The 17,658-nt window shown below is 39.2% G+C and overlaps 1 protein-coding gene across 2 annotated transcripts in view; it reads left to right on the top strand.

Moving 5' to 3' along the window:
* The window catches only part of MYO16 (myosin XVI), a 610,163-nt gene that overhangs the window by 380,867 nt on the left and 211,638 nt on the right, over positions 1 to 17,658 (top strand). For both annotated transcript variants that reach the window (XM_012751938.3, XM_012751933.2), the window contains exons 17-20: positions 2,911 to 3,022; positions 5,951 to 6,068; positions 6,848 to 6,919; positions 9,324 to 9,465. In XM_012751938.3, the coding sequence (XP_012607392.2) occupies positions 2,911 to 3,022; positions 5,951 to 6,068; positions 6,848 to 6,919; positions 9,324 to 9,465 (444 nt within the window). The remainder of the gene's footprint in view (positions 1 to 2,910; positions 3,023 to 5,950; positions 6,069 to 6,847; positions 6,920 to 9,323; positions 9,466 to 17,658) is intronic.

Below are 17,658 nucleotides of genomic sequence, written 5' to 3'. Positions count from 1 at the left end.
TTTCTCTGCCCTTATGCAAGGTTTCAGGATTGAATAATATCAGAGGGAAAATTAGTACTTGTAAACTCCAAAAAGTATACATGTAATGTTTCTTGTTCTGTTACTCACGTTCTCATTTGAAGATACAATTTTGTTGATAACAACGAACTGTATTTCTAGTGAAATCATCCTAGATGCTATTGACTAATGGGTGAAATTTAAATTAAAACACATTGTGTTCTATTTTTTTAACATCTTCATGCTAACAAGTTTTCTGGCTATAGAGGAAAATGCTCACAAACAGTCTGAAGGCATCTTTCTTGCAATGAGGCAAACTGCCCTTCATAATTGTCTATTTTGAATTGATTCCCTCCTGATCTTCTACATACTTCAAAGACTTGTCTGCAACTACCAGAAATACTTCCTATGGATTCTTCTACCCAGAACTTAACTGAAATAGAAATTCCATTTTGTATTCATGTCCTCTCATGAAACAGGTCGTGGCTGCTGTAAATGTTGGGCTATAAACTCACATAAAATCGGGAATGGGGTGATTTAAAGAAATACTTGAGGTAGCCATGGGGGGAGCTTACTAACTGATTCCTTCTCAAAATTTAAAAAAAAACAAAACAAAACAGTGGCCTTTTGTGTATTTGATTCTGTAACGAAAACAGGAATTAGCTGTTCTTTGCAAGACTACAAGTGGCCCCTTTCAAAGGGTTATTAACTTATGTGATGATCAAGTCAGTGGGAGAGAGATGACGTCAGGAAGACGCGTGGAAACCTCCTGTGAGAACCAGAAGTACCCAGAGTGGTTACAAATTCTCATCATGGAGCCTTTTAGTCACTAACATTGTGTAAAGAGTAAGCAGAAGGACTCTGACTATGACAAACCCACCTCTAATTGATTTGGACACCCTTGGCCCTTTCTTTTACTCTCCTGCCCCAACCCCAGTTTGCCCATCCCACATGGGGCGTCAGAGGAGCCCTAGAGAGCAGGACACCCCGTGCTGGGCTCCAGCCCCGCGGCCACTGCACGGCACCAGCTACCCTACAGCCCTCCTCAACCCAGCTTCACCCACCATGGAAACCTCAACCTCTTTCTCCTCTAGAAAAACCACATTGCCCGAGAGGGGACCAGCCTTGGGGGCCGCATTTCCTGCCTTACCTGGCGATGTCCTTCCCGAGTGGGAGGCAGCCCCTCCCGCACTCGGACTCCACATCCCCTTCCTGCCCAGCGAGCCCGTTCCGCACCCCTCCCAACGTTTACCCAGTGTTTATCTGGCGCTCCCTCGGCATGCACGCATTCCGGGGTCTCCCCCACTGCCCTCCCAGCCGCCAGGCTGGCCTCTCCGCTCTTGCAGCCGAGACCGAGCAGAGCGAGGGCCTCACAGAGCCCGCCAGCCTCCCGCCTGCGGTCTGCTTCTCCTCCCATGGCCAGTGAGGCCACCGTCGAGGACGTGCTCTCAGTCAGTCTTAAACATGCGCTAGCCTTTTGTTTTAATGACTCTGATTTCTCCTAACATTCCTACTCCCTTCCTGGACACTCGATTCTTTTCTGAATTCCAGATCCTTATAGCTATGACCGGTAGTTCTTGGAACTTCATTTGAACTTTAACGAGTAGTTTAAATTAACATAATTTAAAAGGTAAGACTTTCTTCTCTCTCTAAAAACATACTTCTCCTCTTGAGAATGCCCTCTGGTCGATGGGCCCACGACCCTCCATTTCTGCAGAAGGAAACGTGAAAGGCATCACGAGCCCTCTCTGTCCTCCTCCCAGTACCTGTGTGCCCCCTTGTCCCGCCAGGGCTACCTTCTCCCCTCCTTCCTCTCCCGCACATCCTCTCCTTCCCCAGGGCTGGCCTCTCACTGATCACCTGCTCTCCTTAGTTGCCTTCTCTCTTTTCCAGTGATCTCCCAGAGGGCACCAGGATATTCGTTCTGAAATGCCAACCTGATTGTGCCACTTCTCTGTTTCAGGGTCTTGAGGGCTGCCCAGTACTTCCAAGACATGATTGAAACTCTTTCACAAGACACACAAAGCTCTGGCTATGTTTTCCCACTGCGCGGATCTTTGCTCATCTCGCCTCTGGCTCCAACTTCGCTGACATATATGTTCCCCATATGTATCCTGCTTGACCTAGTCCATGTGCCTTTGTATGGGTTGCTGATTATTCCAGGGACAGACTGAAAGCCTAGTATTTGGTTGACAAATTCTTAGGTGCCAACTCTTGGAACCAAAGCCTGTTTCCGCTCCAAGCTTTTCCTCATCCTCCACGTCTGGGCGAGGTCCCCTTCCTACACACTCACAGACACTTTGAGTGTACTGCTGTTGTTCTGCTTTCACACTGCATTGAGCTGGCTTTTCTCCTGCCTCTGCCCCGGAATATGTTATTTTGTTGTTGTTTGTTGTTAAGGTTCCAAGGATGGGCTCTTTCTTTATGTTCTCAGCTGCTCAGCACTGCCTGTCTTTGGGAGGTGATTCACACGTGTTTGTTGAATGAAGGGAATAAATCAATGATTTAATCAACCACCTCATAATTAAATGATACAGACAAGATGAGATAATAAATTACTGTAAGTTAAGCATCTTTAATGTAAGTATTAATTACAAAGCATACGATACGACCTGCCACATTTCTATAAGAAATACGTAAAACACTGTGACCTTCTTCTTTCACAGGGAAGGTTGAAGCCAAGGTGAGAGCCACGTAAATATGTAAATGTGTTCTGGTACAACAAGAGCTATTTTTTTTCTTTTCCTGAAACATCATGTGCTATTATGTACCCAAAGCTTTGTAAACACATGGGTACACAGTGTCCAGGTGATTTCCATCATTGTGGAAGCCAAATATGGCTGAAGTGACTTTTATCCACTGACGTTTGACTACAAGCCAAGCCATAATGTTGTGTGCTTTTAATCCTCACAGGTATTTGAACCAGACCATACGGGAAGATATATTAACAGCAGAGCATTCTCTGAACAGGGAGAAGTTAGCTGTTTTGAAACAAGCCCTGAATGTAGTTGGCTTCAGCAATTTGGTGAGTCACATCATAAATATTTCACTGAGCAAACCAACCTTCTACTGATTTATAAGTTGTTCATTCATTTACTGAGCCTCTATTATATTCCAGATGTTTCTGTAGACACTGATGGTTCAACAGAGCTCAATCCCTCCCTGCTAGAGTTTACATGCTAGTGGAGAGGTAGACATAAACAAGCCAGTGCTGAGGAAGAGGGGTGCTCTGAAGACAGAAAGGTGGGAGAAGGAGAGAGTGACACGAGTGGGGTGTCATTTCCAAGAGGGTGCTCACAGAGCCCTTTCCCCAAAGTAAAATATTTATATATACCACACACACACATAGCTCCAAAACAGATCAAATAACTTTATAATGGCCAACCTGTGGGAAAACTGATAAATCCGAAGTAACTGTTTACTATTAAAAAATCACTTGAATATCAAAGTATTCACTTTATTAAAGTGTCTTCTTGAGCAATATAAATTTTTTTTATTCCTAAAAAATTATCAAATACCCACCAGTGGTGAATTTGAAGAAGTACATCTTTATTATTTCTTTATCTTAATTGATATAAATTTAAAGAGCTGTGACTAGTAGGTGGTTACTGAATTGAACAGCCCTGGTCTAGTGAATGAGAAAGATGAAAAGACTGCGGCCTGGGAGACGCCCCTCAGAGCTCCCCGCCCCATCTCCACACGCGTTGTCTCCGATGGCCGTCAGTGTGTAGCGGCGTTCTGGATGACAGCCAAGTCCTCACGCGAACTAATACATCAGGAGTAACTCTCGTGTGCCAGCAGTTCACAAATCCAGATTTAGTCACAGATTTAAATGTGTTCCTTATACTTTTCTGAGACCAGTTGATTGATTTGGGTCTTTGTTTTTTCCCTGCCACACAGTTGTGGGAAGGGGGCAGCCGGGGGTGGGAAGTGGAGGGAAGGTCTACACAGGGGAGGGCCAGAAGCAGGACGCACCCTAAATAAGTCAACTCGGGGACACTTTGCTTCCCACCACCCGCCCTGTATTCAGAGGTTGGAATTCCAGGATTGTCCAGTCTATGGTGTCTTGTTCTTTTCTGCTCTGACTATCCGATCCCTGTATTTCCAGCTGTGATGACTTCCACCACATGCGCTGTGCTGTCTTTGCACTTACTGCTATTGTGGTTTTTCATTTTCACTTTTTCCCTCCCTCCACACCTGACATTTCTGCTTCCTTACAGGAAATGGGGACAGAGATGAGTATAAGGACCCATTCTACCAAAATACCAGCTGCTTGGAAACAGGGCTTTGGAAATCCATGATGGATCCTCAAAGGCAGGGCAGGCATAATCATCCTTCTGGCTAAGGAAGCGAATAGAGAGTCCAACAACCTAGTAAAGGAAATATGTACATATCGACAAAAACAGATGAAATTAACCCCTTCATCTTGGCCTTTTGGAGTGACCCAAATGGTGACAATTTAACCCATTTTGGAGGGACAGATTATGTCCAGTAAGATTTGAAGGCAGGCAGTTCCGGGCTGGTAGGCCCTTGCATCAGCTGTGGGCCTGCGGGCTCTGGTCACAGCGGTGCCTTCGCCTGGGCTGGTGGAGCCCCTGTGCACGTCCCACTCTGCAGCCAGCCCTGCACTGCAAGGCCCCTGAGGACAGTGCACATTCTTCTCGTCTGTGTATGAAGTGCCTGTCTCACAGGGCACCAGAGCATTTCGTGAGGAGTTACCGGATTTATTAAAAAGGAAAAAAAAAATAAGTGGTCAAGTACTTTAAGAGGCTAGGAAAATGTACTTTGTAAAGTATCCTTGAATTAAATTTGAAACACTAATTTTATAATTTAGGAGTTCCCAGAAATGTTTTTTAGTATGCCACATTCATAGAATATCATTATACCTGGAAATTACTTAGAAATCATTCTTGTCAATGCTCTCATTTTAAAAATGATAAAATCATACCTTTATGAAAACTAGAAGTTCTGGAGGAAATTCGTGGAAGCCTCAAGAACTATATTCTTTCAATTGTATACTTATAAAGCAAGTAAGAGTTGCCCTTAGAACAACTTGCACAGTAGTTATGGAAGGAGCTTTTTTATTTCCAAATTATAAATTAGGATACTGAGAATTTAAAAGGCCATGTGACTGGCCCTTTATGGAGCTCAATCTGTTTTCCTACCAATGTCATCATGCTAGATATTTGATATTCTAGAAAAGCATACTTCAACTTACAGCTTTTTCTTGATTTTTCATTTTTTGCCCCCCAAATCACTATCCAAATCTAATTCTAAGGTCTAATTTATTTTTTTATCTAGAGTTCCAAATTCTCAGATATTCTCTTTCAGCAAACATTCTCTACTTCCTGCTACCTTCTGCTCAAAGATAACTCTTGCCAAGTCAATTTTTTTCCTGCGTTTTCCTTAAAATACTTTTAAAAACAATTAACATTTTGTTATCTAGGCAAAGTTGTTTTTGTTACGCCTCCTTTAGTTTTCTAGCAGAAGTGGAAAATTCTGTGATCATCATATCAGTTTATCTCATAAGAGCAAGAACTAAGACATGGAACCCATAATATAGGTTCTTGAATGATTCAGCCTCAGCAACTGCAGTCTAATTAACCTCTGACTTTACAAGTGACATCCAGCCTGTCAGACCATTAAACAATCATCCATTTTTGTTATTCTAGTTCTCTGGAAGCTGTTAATTTAAATGAAAATATCATTTCCTTATTTCTCATGTTTAAGGAACAAAAATGTTGATTTAAAGGAATTGCAATGAATTACGGGTTTTTGATTTTGAGGCAGAGATTCGTAATTGTCTCATTGACCATGTAGGATCTGAAAAGTCATAACCCCACTAATAGGAAATATATCATTTTCATAACCTACTTTTGGATTTTTAAAGGATTTGTCTTTTAATCTTTCTTGTAAACATCCTATTCATTTTCTCTCTTTGTAAAACACATAGGAGGTGGAGAACTTGTTTGTAATTCTGGCTGCAATATTACACATTGGCGACATTAGGTTTACTGCCCTGACTGACAACGACTCCGCATTCGTTTCTGACCTCCAGCTTCTAGAACAAGGTCAGTGGAACACGACCTTCTGACATTAGCCTCTCTGATGTGCAATTTTACAGACCTGCCGGTAGATGGCGACACAGTACAGAAAAGACAGTTGGCATAAACACTTTCCTGGAACAGAATTCAATGAGGGGGGGAAAACACGTTCACTTTGTTCTTTCTTATAAATGGTTATGGGAATGAGTAACAAGATGTACTTTTATGTTCCCATTCTGCACCCACATTAACAACATTGATTCTTCAGCAATATTTGTGCTTATTTATATTGTTCTAGGCATTCTCCGCTCCACCCCCAGTACCCAGTATATTTGGGAGGCATGTTATTAGCCAAACATTTTAAACATAGCATAATTACTTCCTTTCAAAGATCTTGCCAAAAATCTCTCTCTTTGAAGTTGCCTTGTTAGTCACTCCCAGATTTTTTCAAAATACCTTAAAACCACAGATTGTCAATAAAAAACATTTTTTCACCTATATCAAAGTGATTTAACCAAGAATTTGCAAAATAATAATAATAATAATTGCATGTCATCTGTGAGGACAAGGAGGAAACAAACCTGCTGTGATTTAATGCACAGAGCCTCAAGAACTCATTAATGTTTTGATTACTCTAAGGTGTTTCTCTAATTTGAATTTGGCAATTACAGTGGCAGTTCTTTTCTTTAATACACATATTTCCTAATGTATATACATGAAACTTATAAATGATGACCATAAATGCAATATTCTTGTGATCAATAATGTATACTAACTTTATGTTTATAATGCTGCTTTAATTTTAGTGGCTGGAATGTTACAAGTATCAACTGATGAATTGGCTTCTGCCTTAACAACCGATGTTCAATATTTTAAAGGTAAATTTTTCTATACTCTGACTTTCATTTTTGTGCAATTTGGAATCAAATATGGAAATTCACTATAACTTTGCCTGTCCCCACTTAGTGAAACTATTTCTATGAATGGAATGCCAAATGAGAAAAATGCTATTACTCTGTTTGGTTACTGGGTGGTATGACCCTATATTGTAAATTCTATGCTCTTGAGAGACCAGTTTGCTTCACTGGTCACCCTCTCTGGCTAATCTGTCATTTCAGATACAAAGCCATCAATTTGAGAGGATTTATTCAGATGAAATGTTGGATCCATTGGCCTCAGCAGGGAAAGAACCAACCTTTCCCTCTACCCCATGGCTCACAATAAGAGCTGTCATTTATTGGGCGTGCCTAAACTGATGGGACTTGTTCCAAGTGCTATAAATGTGGTAGTTTTTGAATTCTCACAAATCTGTATGAGATGGGCATAACTATTTCCATTTTAACAGATTAGAAAACTAAGATTCAAGGAGGTTCAGTAACTTTGAACGCCAAATCGCTAGTAAAGAGCAGGTTTGGGAGAAGCACTCAATGCTGCCTGGCTCTCAGACAACATGCTTCATCTCTGTGCTGCATGCATCTGCTCAGCGAACAAAGGGAGTGGTTTTCCCACATGATCTTTAATTATTCGCTATAAATCATGGCCTTGCAACCTTCTTCTTTATTGTTAATTGCGAGGACTCATCATCCATCTGATCTTTTTTCTCTTTATTACCACTATTCTTCCCTGGTGTCTCTATTGGATGTACTTGCAGGCATTTAGGTAGGTGGGGTATGATTTCTGCCTTAACCCTACTCTCAGAATTCTCCTTCCATGCTCCTGAACTTAGTGAATCTCCCCATTATCCACTCAGCTGCCTTGATACCTCTTTCTCTTCCTCCATTGAGCAGGTCAGACACAAGCCATTCGACCCCGTAAATACATGTCATTCTTACCAGCTTCCTTCGTTTCCATGGACACTGCTGAATTTTTCATTCCTTCCTGGATTCTGGCAAGAACCTCCTGGTTTATCTGTTATCTGTCCTTATCGATTCTCTCCTTCAACACTACTTCAGAAATAATCTTTCTGAAATGCAAATATGATTTTCATTTGTGGCTAACAGTCTTCCAACTTTTCCTCCTTTAGTGGAAAGCCCATTACTTTAGAAAGGCATAAGGGCCTCTTTTACTTTTATTCGGGCCATATCTACTTTTTGTGCTTCCTTCTTAGTCATTTCTCCAACAGCAACCCTGCATTCAACCACGTTAAGTGTCTTGAAGTTCTCCAAATATGTTATTCTTTTTCATGCTTTTTTTTTTTTTAAGAAAATTTGAACTCACTATTAGTATCTATTAGAATCTATCATTTATTAGGGGTAGGTCCCTCTGCTTACATGTTGGTGACCCATGAGAACTCCTCGATCATGTTGACCTTAGGAGCCTCAAGGCTACACTGTCATAAATGGCACGCCTGTTTTCCCTGCAGCTGTGTGCTGTCTCATCTCAATGGCCTTGACCTTGTAGCTCTCAGACTACATTACCTGCTGTGTTTTCTTTCTTTCTTTCTTTCTTTCTTTCTTTCTTTCTTTCTTTCTTTCTTTCTTTCTTTCTTTCTTTCTTTCTTTCTTTCTTTCTTTTTTTTTTCTCAGCAGCAATTCTCCTTCTTTACCTATACCTCCAACAGACTGAAAACCATTTTACCCTCATTTCCCATGACTGACTCCCTGCTCAGCCTGAGAGGCAAAGGTTAGTCAGTGTGGCCAAGGCCATACATGTGAATCCTAGACTCCCATTCACTCTCAACTCTCCAGCAAGAGTGAGGTGATAGGCTCAATTCCAAACCACCCTCACTCATTTTTTTTTCTTGGTCCTTTCTCTATTCTATTCTCTTCTAAAAATCTTATCACTCTCTCTTTGAGAATGACCAAAATTTCTGCATTAAGGCCCGATCCTGCTTCTGAATTCCAGACCCACATTTTGGTTGACTAAACCATTTCTTTGAAAATATTTAAAATATGACTAATTTTCCAGATGACCAGGTTCCCAAATGCCTAAGGACGATTCAGTATCTAAGCCATTGAGTTGTTATCAGAGAACCTGCCAAGAGGGGCCCCATGAAGAGTTGGTTTCTTAACAGAGACAAAATTACTCAGCCTTCATAAAGGCCAAAAGCTCTGGTCAACATTTGTAAGAAATAACGTTGCAATGTATATGACATCCATTTTAGGGAAACATTTTACATAATAACTGACAGAGACCTTCTCATTTATGAGAGTCTAGTATGGTTTTCAACATCCTTTGCTGTATGAGGCTGTGTGGGGAATAAACAGGATATGCCTAGTTTTGCTGGCTCCTGAGTGAGGGAAACCCTTTTTCTTACGCTTCCTCTTCTTTCTACTATTTTAGGAGATATGATAATACAACGGCATACTATACAGATTGCTGAATTTTACCGAGATCTCTTGGCCAAGTCTCTGTACAGTCGTTTGTTTAGCTTTTTGGTGAATACCGTGAATTGTTGTCTTCACAGTCAAGACGAACACAGAAGGTAGGAGTTGATGGATGCCCATCCTTACATGTGGTTATTACTGTCATAGACAACTCAAAGGCCCGAGTCTTAAAGTTGCTTCATGATACAGTGTGACCCATGAGTTAAACTTCATTAATACATTTCACTTTAACAAGGTAAAACTTGAAGGGTTTTATTGATGATTCTTTTGGGATCTTCTGCTAGACACCTACCCACCCACTCTGCTGAATTAATCACACCATCTCTCAGGCATAGAGACGTAGGTGCATTCTCTCTGGACTGAGGTATGTATGGCCTTTTGTGCACCAACAAGTATTTTATAAATCTAGGAATAAGACAGTCTGAGAAGATCTGAAGCACTTGAGTTTGTTGAGTAGCTCACATCTCTCCCAGAACAGATTTGAGGATGTGTTTCAGATTAGCAATTCTTCCCTCTTGCTCCTTCACTTGTTTTGTGGATTATTTGACAAAGGGTCTCTATGGTAATCATTGTGGCTCATACTCTAAATCATCTCAAACCATAGGTTTTCAGGGCTACTTGATTGTGTAAAAATTGTAGATCTCCATGACATTTTATCAGTGGAAAATTGTTGTTCTTTTTGTCCCTAATGATGACCTTGAGCAGACACTTGAAAGCAAAAATTCCATCCGGAAGTCTTCACACACGTCTGCTTATCTTTGAAAGAAATCTTCTGAGAATTTCTTTGTTGTCCGTGTAGATTTTTTTCACCAAACTCCTGAAAGTTGATGCCTTTAGAGGTTTCTTGGAAACATTAGCATTAATATGTACTTATGGGAAAGTTCTTAAATAAATATAGACATCTCGGAAGATTTCAAAGATGAGGGATATTAAAATTTTTATTAAAATGTATACATATGAAATCCCACTGAACATTGATCAGTGTATTCAATATAAAATCTGTGATTTGAGGATGGCTATGGTATAATCTAATTCTTGGCAGAGATGTCTTAGTATTTAGTATGGTGAGAACTCTTGATTTTGCTATTATTCCTTGTTATCATTTAATTTGTGATTTTTAAGTGTGAAGATTATTCATAGAATGATACTGATATGCTAAGTCTACAAAATTAACCATATATAAAATTATTGGCAGCTCTGCTAAAGATGACATTGAAAAAATTAACATATAAATCCAGCTGTCTATAGAAAATTTTAGAAAAATTTTATTTGACATTTAAATCTTGGGGAGCCTTAAATTTATATAATTAGAAATACTTACATATTATATAAATTTTTGACTATGGACACACACACATAAAGAAAAATTATAAACATAAACCATAGACAATATATTATGTCCCTTTCAATGGGAATATTGCCACTGTGTCAACATGTAAATTTATGAGGGTGGTCTTATCTTTTAAATGTTTTTTACTAAGCAAATGAATGAGGACAGGGATTAATGGGAAATTAGAAATGAGTTAATGTATTGTTTAGTTTAACTTCTAAGAGACAATATTCTTGTTTGAGTCATAACTCTCATTGTTCCTTCTCTGTTTCTACTATGGGTCACCTAAATCTTAATTGCAGTATTTCTAACTCACTGAGATTTGTGGAAAGTTTAAGTTTTTGCAAATTCATAGACTCATTTCCTAAGTCACAGAAAGGTGTCAAAACTTTGGTTAACTTTAGAAAAGTTGTTTACCAAAAGTTGTTTTGTTGTTTACCAATCCGCAAGTTTTTTGAAATTTTGGAATCATGTCAAAAAAGATTATAGAAAAAAATAATATCCCTAGGTTAAAGTTAGAGAGTACATAAACACATTTTCCAGGCTAAATGTATTTTTTTGTAAATTTTGCAAGAGAGAATTAATATAAATAATAATTACTCTAACAAGTTATGAAGGGTAAACAAGTGAAATGAGGCAGATATAATATTTATTGTCGAAACCATGGATTTATTTCCTGGATTCCAGTAAAATATGTACAATGTTAATATAATACATTTAAAATAATTCTATTTTCTCTACCTAGATCCAAATAAGTTTGCTTCTAAATGAAAACTCTGGAGTATAGTGCAGATGAAGGTGATGACTACTTGATTAAGACGAGCAAAAGCATTTGCTGTGTTTGCCTGGTCAAAATCGAGTCTTTAAGGTTAGCGTGTGGACGTCTCCCAGGATGGTGCCAGCTGTGGCTGTGACTTCTGTGCAGCTGCCTGGCCTGGACCCTGCAGATGGGGCCACAGAGGGCCACTTTAGTGGTCAGGGATCTTCACAAATTGATGCACACTAAAACTTTATTTATTAGGCTTAGTTGAAAATGATTTGGTCTAAACAAGTAAAAAAGAATATGAATGATAATAGTAATTATAGAAACAAAACAAAACAATAGTAGAATAATAATATGACGCCTTTTATTTGCTTAAAAGTTAGTTATTCACAAAATGTGTGCATATAAATTACCTTGGGAAGAAATCTAAAAATAGCTAAAATGACACATTTTATTCTTGAAACAATGACTCTAGGAAATGGGAAACACAATTCACAAGTGTGAGCACAGCCTGCTTCCTCAATTCCCCTTTCAATGTTTTTTTATTTATTTTTTTTTTTTTGAGAAACCCATTTAAACAACAGAGGTTAAGTATTTTAAACATTTTCTGAGGCATTTCTCTTCCTAAACTACAATTTCATGACTTCTAAAATGAAGGATATTGTATATCACTTAACTTTGTATGAGAATACCATCATTATCAAATTCATTCTTCTACTCTGGTCTCCCACAAGCTGCCGCTCTCTGCACGTCTCCTCTATTAGAGTCCTCACCCACAGTTTACTGCTGTTACTTTCCTGCCACCGCAGATATTCCTGTGCTCAAGTTGGCTGGGTGCTAGCTGGCGTGGTCTCTTGGGGGATATTACCTAATTGTACCCATTTTCAACACTGATTCTTAATCTATTGAGAAATAAGGCAATGAGGTAAGGGAGACAAAGTAGCCATTTGATGAGTGACAAGGCAGACGGGAAAGGATGCAGCTTACACTGCGAGCAAGTTGCTTCTGAGTGCTGAATGGCAGATGCAGACGGCCTTGCCTACCAGGTCCCAGGAAGCCCAGAGTTGGCCACGGAGCCCAGGAAGACAGCCCTGAGCCATCCTTGCCAGGCCCCCTTGCAGGCGTCAGGGCAGTTAGTCACTCTTCCAGAGGCCAACAGGGGTGCAGTTGAAGGGACTTCCTCTTCATGGCTGTGAATAAGCATCTCCACCTAACAAGTGTGGATAAACTTGAAAGACAGAGGCCCATCTAATTCAAGGTCTGTGGGCTGGGAAACTCTTGTTTTGAGTGATTTCAGTCTGTTTTTCATAGTGTTTTAAAGAGCATAGAGCTGAACCTGTCTGGCCACTAGGTACATGGAAGACTCTTTTAATTTGTTCATAATCTGTCATCAGTTCCCATTAAATTGATAATATTTAATTATGAAAATATGATTTTAAGTGACTCAAATCATTTCTAAAGAACAACTAATAAAGTGTGAGCTGACATTTTTAGTATTGTTTGGCCTCAACACCTCTGAGAATTGTCAACTGGCAGCCAGTGACCACCATGGGTATAAGCACAGTCCTTGTTTAACCGTTTGGAAATACCATGTATAGATTCCTATAACTTCACATGTAGAACATTGGCCACCACTGATGGCATCAGAGACCTCGACCTTCAGTCCCATTCGCTTTGCTGGCCGGTGTCCCCCCAGTGAATCCAGAGGGTCTTGTCCAGTCTCTTCCCATGGGGACAGCCATTCTCCCCAAGGAGCCATCATCTTCCTCAGGTGCTTCATTCTTTCCACTCAGACCAAAAGCTGTGCTCTGCTCATTCTTCTCAGGAACTATTTTGCTGGCTGCCAGGGTCTCTTCTGTGCTGTTATCATGTTTGGTAAGGAAATAGCAGCCTCATGTGGTTTCCCAATTGAGCTCAATCTCCTCTGTGCCTGGTTACAGCAGATATAAAGAAATTCAGGATTGTCAACTCTTTTCTTTCTATAGCTCAGAATAGGTCTCTTTCCAGGGTTTAGCCACTGTGCTTCAGAGCAGCATCACACAAATGAGCCCTGAGGGATCAAGAGGATTCTGTATAGATTTTTCTTAGTACTTTTACTCTTGTATGGTTTATTTTACCTCATTATCTGAAGGCATCCTTTTCCATTTTGTGATGCTGGTTCACTGTTTATAATATAATATTCAAAATGGAAAGGCTAACTATTGAGTATTTGTCAATGTTTTACTTAATAAAACTGCGAATCTCTGAATGAATAAGGTTGATAGAGAGGCACATTAGAATCACCCTTGATCTGAGAGGTCAGCTCCAGCACCGTGGACAATATTAGGGTGGCTGCAAGAAATATGTCTGTTTTATTGTGTCAACGTTAAAAATAGAGCTGCTCACAACTTTCCAAACGTGTAGTTGCACTGTAACTTATTTTGGTGTAACCAGATTGGCCATTGTAAGTAACCAGTATTACTTCTTTAGGTGTAACTATTAAACTAGTATGATTTGCAGCATAATGAAAACACATCTTGTGCCCTCCTCCCTTGAAAATTTTTCAATGGGGGTAATATTAATACTTCTCTGACTCTGAGAGAAAACTTAAGCGAGTCTCAAGACTTTTCTGCTCAAGTTTTATATAAATCACAGTTCTCTGAACCCTTTACTTCCCAAATATCCAGCATTTGAGCAGAAATTAAAAGTGTCCAAAGGTAAGCATCCTCTCCGGCTCCCACAGCGGGGGGCTGTGCATGGCAGCTGACAGCCCCACCCCAAGGGTGTGTGCGGAGGGCTGCGGCCCCTGGTGGAGCCTGTGCCTCCAGCTCCCGCGGTAAAACGGGGCACAGGAACAAGGATGTGAGGAATTCTTGGCTCCCGATTGACATCCGAAGGCTTTCCTGGCCACAGCGATAATTATCCCTGGCTCTTTCTCTGTGGTTCCCCATAGATTCCCATTGCTGGGACCCCTTTTGCTGCAGTCATCAGTTTGTGAGAAATGCATTCCTCCCCGCTGACCACTGCCGGCACACACGACAAATAGTTTGAGTCCCCACACCTTCCCAAGGGCACCTCTCAGACAGGATCCCTCTGGGTTGAAGGTAGAGATGGGGAGAGAGTGGGATAGTGCCTGGAGGAGATGTGGACGTTTCACTCGCTCACTTCCTGTAACTGTTAAACAAAAACTATGCTCCGTCTAAACAGTATTTAATTTTTATAAAGGTTATCATCCAGGTCATTCTGAAATGAGACAGATGACTGTAGACAGTAAAATGTAATGAATAATACTTTTTAAAAAAATATAAATATATTTTGCAACTTCTAAAATTATACCTGTTTCATAATGCAACTTATATCCCCAAGATTGAGTTAAAAATGTTAAGTTTAAAGTTATTATTTTTCCTAAATTGAAGCCTTCCTCAGAGTTTTGCAAGTAAATGGAAGCTTGGGCAGGTACAGGGTTATAGAAAATTTAGAAGCATTCTCCAAATATCTTCAGACACCGAAACCTGTAATTTATTTCAACTCTTTTTCATCATTAGTTTTGAATAAAATGGTGCATACATACAAACACAAATATGGGCATATATAATTATATACGTATTATATATATGAGAAATATAATCGAGGGAAATTTTCCTTTTTGCAGTAAGAAATACCCTAAGAACAGCTAGATTGAAGTTAGAAATAAATGAGGTTTAAGAGATAACCCAGTAATCCTGTAGAATAGGTCTTGACGGTATACTTTTATTTATTCATTTATTCATTCATTCATGTCTACCTGATCTGATCTGAAATCGACATTTTTGGACAGCACTATTGAGCATGTGAATATATTAAAATCAATAAATTGAGTTTCAACCATATAGATGGAGGGGTTTTTGTTGTTGTTTTTCACTGCGCCTTCACTTTATGTATTCTTATGTTATATTACATTCTTATAGTATTTTAGTTGACCTAAACATAAACATTTGAAAACATCATGATTAATTTTATTCAGTTTCCATGAGGTACACATTTACCCAAGCCCATTCCTTTGACACCAGGTTGCAAAAACTTGTTTGTTTTTCAGGGTTATTTGAAGGTTAAGAGTGTCATTCAAAAAGTTGTTATCACAGTATCTGACACAATGAGAATGGTTATTGTAATAATAGTAGTGATGGCAGTGGCTGGTAAGGAGACTTCTTAGTTTATATTAGTTTATTTATGGGGAAGGGGATAATTGTAAAAAATGCAAATGGTTCACAGGTTAGAAATCCAAGGTACAGTCCAGCTTCTTCCTTTTAAATTTCACTCAGTTATCTTGTTTGTTTTAGATAATAGCAGATAGAGGAACTATTTTGTTCTTTAAAGATAGAAATATCCCTATTCCCATACACTGCTTGGATATGTAGGGGTTTTTCTTTCTTTTTAAGTTGTTTTGCACGGGTTTGCTTTTTGGTAAGCAATGATAATGGATTTGCAGTGATTAGTTTCCATACTCCTTCTATTATGACATAGATAGGATATGTGTGCAGCACACCTGACTAGGGTCCAGGGCACAGGTAGTGGTCACTGATTGTTGCAAAAATAAGATCAACATGAGTTAGAAACACTGGTATTTCCCAATCAGTAGGGTTTCTTGAGGAAAATATGCTATGGGATGATACTAGATCCCACCAGTGTCCATACGTATATAGTAGCCAAACTGTGGGATACTGTGCCTCCTGAGGTGGGGGAAGCTTTGCAGAAGAGGGAGCAGGTGCAATGTAGAGACAGGGACCCTGTGGAGCATCTGGGAGCAGGTGGGAGAAGGAGGTTAAACAGGATTGAGGGCTCAAGACTTTAAAGTATGAAGAAGGTGACAATGTATTTCGTGGGCACAGAGGGGGGTTGAGTCACCATCCCAATAACTGTCCAGAGTCTCTGTTCTGAGGTCCATAGGTTGAAATTGATTATGGAAAAAGAAAAGAAGGCTATTGAAAAAATATCAGCAAGTATTTGCAAAACATTTCACTTGTGAAATTTCTCAAACTACTCCATCTCCTTTCTGCTACCAAGTAGAACTCTAACCTAGGTTTAAATAACAGGAAGACGTATTGAATATATATTACACCAATGAGAAAGAGAATATTTCTAGGAGAGGTTGAAGTTATTTTCTCTTAAAGTTATTATTTGTTTGATTCACTTATCAGTTCAATGATTTAGTTCCTGAAATCACCAGTAAGATATTTTTGCATCTTATCTCGTTTCTAAATTTACCTGTTTTAATTATAAGGAAAATGATTTTAAGCCAGTATAGGATTTCCTACATGTCCAGAAAGATTTTCATCAGCATTTTCCAAATGGCCCATGTGTTCAACAGCAGTCTCATTGAGGTAATTTGTAAAAGCTGGCAATGTTAACAATGGGATGCAACTTCCCAGTGTCTCAAAACTAATGACTCAACTCTGATATGAGAAAATAAAAAAAAAGAAAGAAAAGATCATATTCAACAGGATGTAAACTGAAGGTGATGTAATGTATTAGGTGGGTACATTCATCACCAGCATCTGACAACACTTAAGAGAATGTGAATGTCTAAATGAATGTGGAGATTCTGCACTAATAAGATTGCAACAAGCAATTTAATATTTTCCAGAAAATCATACTTCTTCAATAGGTAAGACTTGTTACCCTTTTTTAATTAGAGGGAACAAATATTTCATATAGAGAAAAAAAAAACAATTATGGCCTTGGAGAATTCTGCAGGCTGAATTAAAAGAGAAACTCCCAACAGCATTTTGGATGGTCTGTGTCTGGTCTCAATTCTGTCTTGCTGAGTGGGATAGAGTGATGATGCTCTGAAAGTAAGGTGATTAACTCACTAATTGGATTAACTGAAGTTGGCTTCAGTTTTCACTTCCTAATTCTACATCTTGGTTTTGTCCTAATAAGAATTCACTTTGTTGTAGAGCTCAGTTAAAGTAAAATAATAAATAAATAAATAAATAAGAATTCAGTGTGTTTATTATTAGTTTAGTTTTGATATGCACTGGTATATAGGCACATGTTTTCTGGATTTCCAAGGATTTTAAATGTAAGAGACAATTTTGCTGTTGATATTAAGTGACAGACAAATTTCTTATAATTTCCATTTTTCTTTGATTGATGCAATCAGATAGTGCTTAATATACTTATGAAATGTTATAGTGTAACTCAAACTTTCCTTGACTGGAGATACAGCAATATGCTTTA

Source organism: Microcebus murinus, chromosome 13 (assembly GCF_040939455.1).
Source record: "Microcebus murinus isolate Inina chromosome 13, M.murinus_Inina_mat1.0, whole genome shotgun sequence".
NCBI classification, from domain to species: Eukaryota; Metazoa; Chordata; class Mammalia; order Primates; family Cheirogaleidae; genus Microcebus; species Microcebus murinus.
This window is presented reverse-complemented; position numbering and strand designations above follow the sequence as displayed.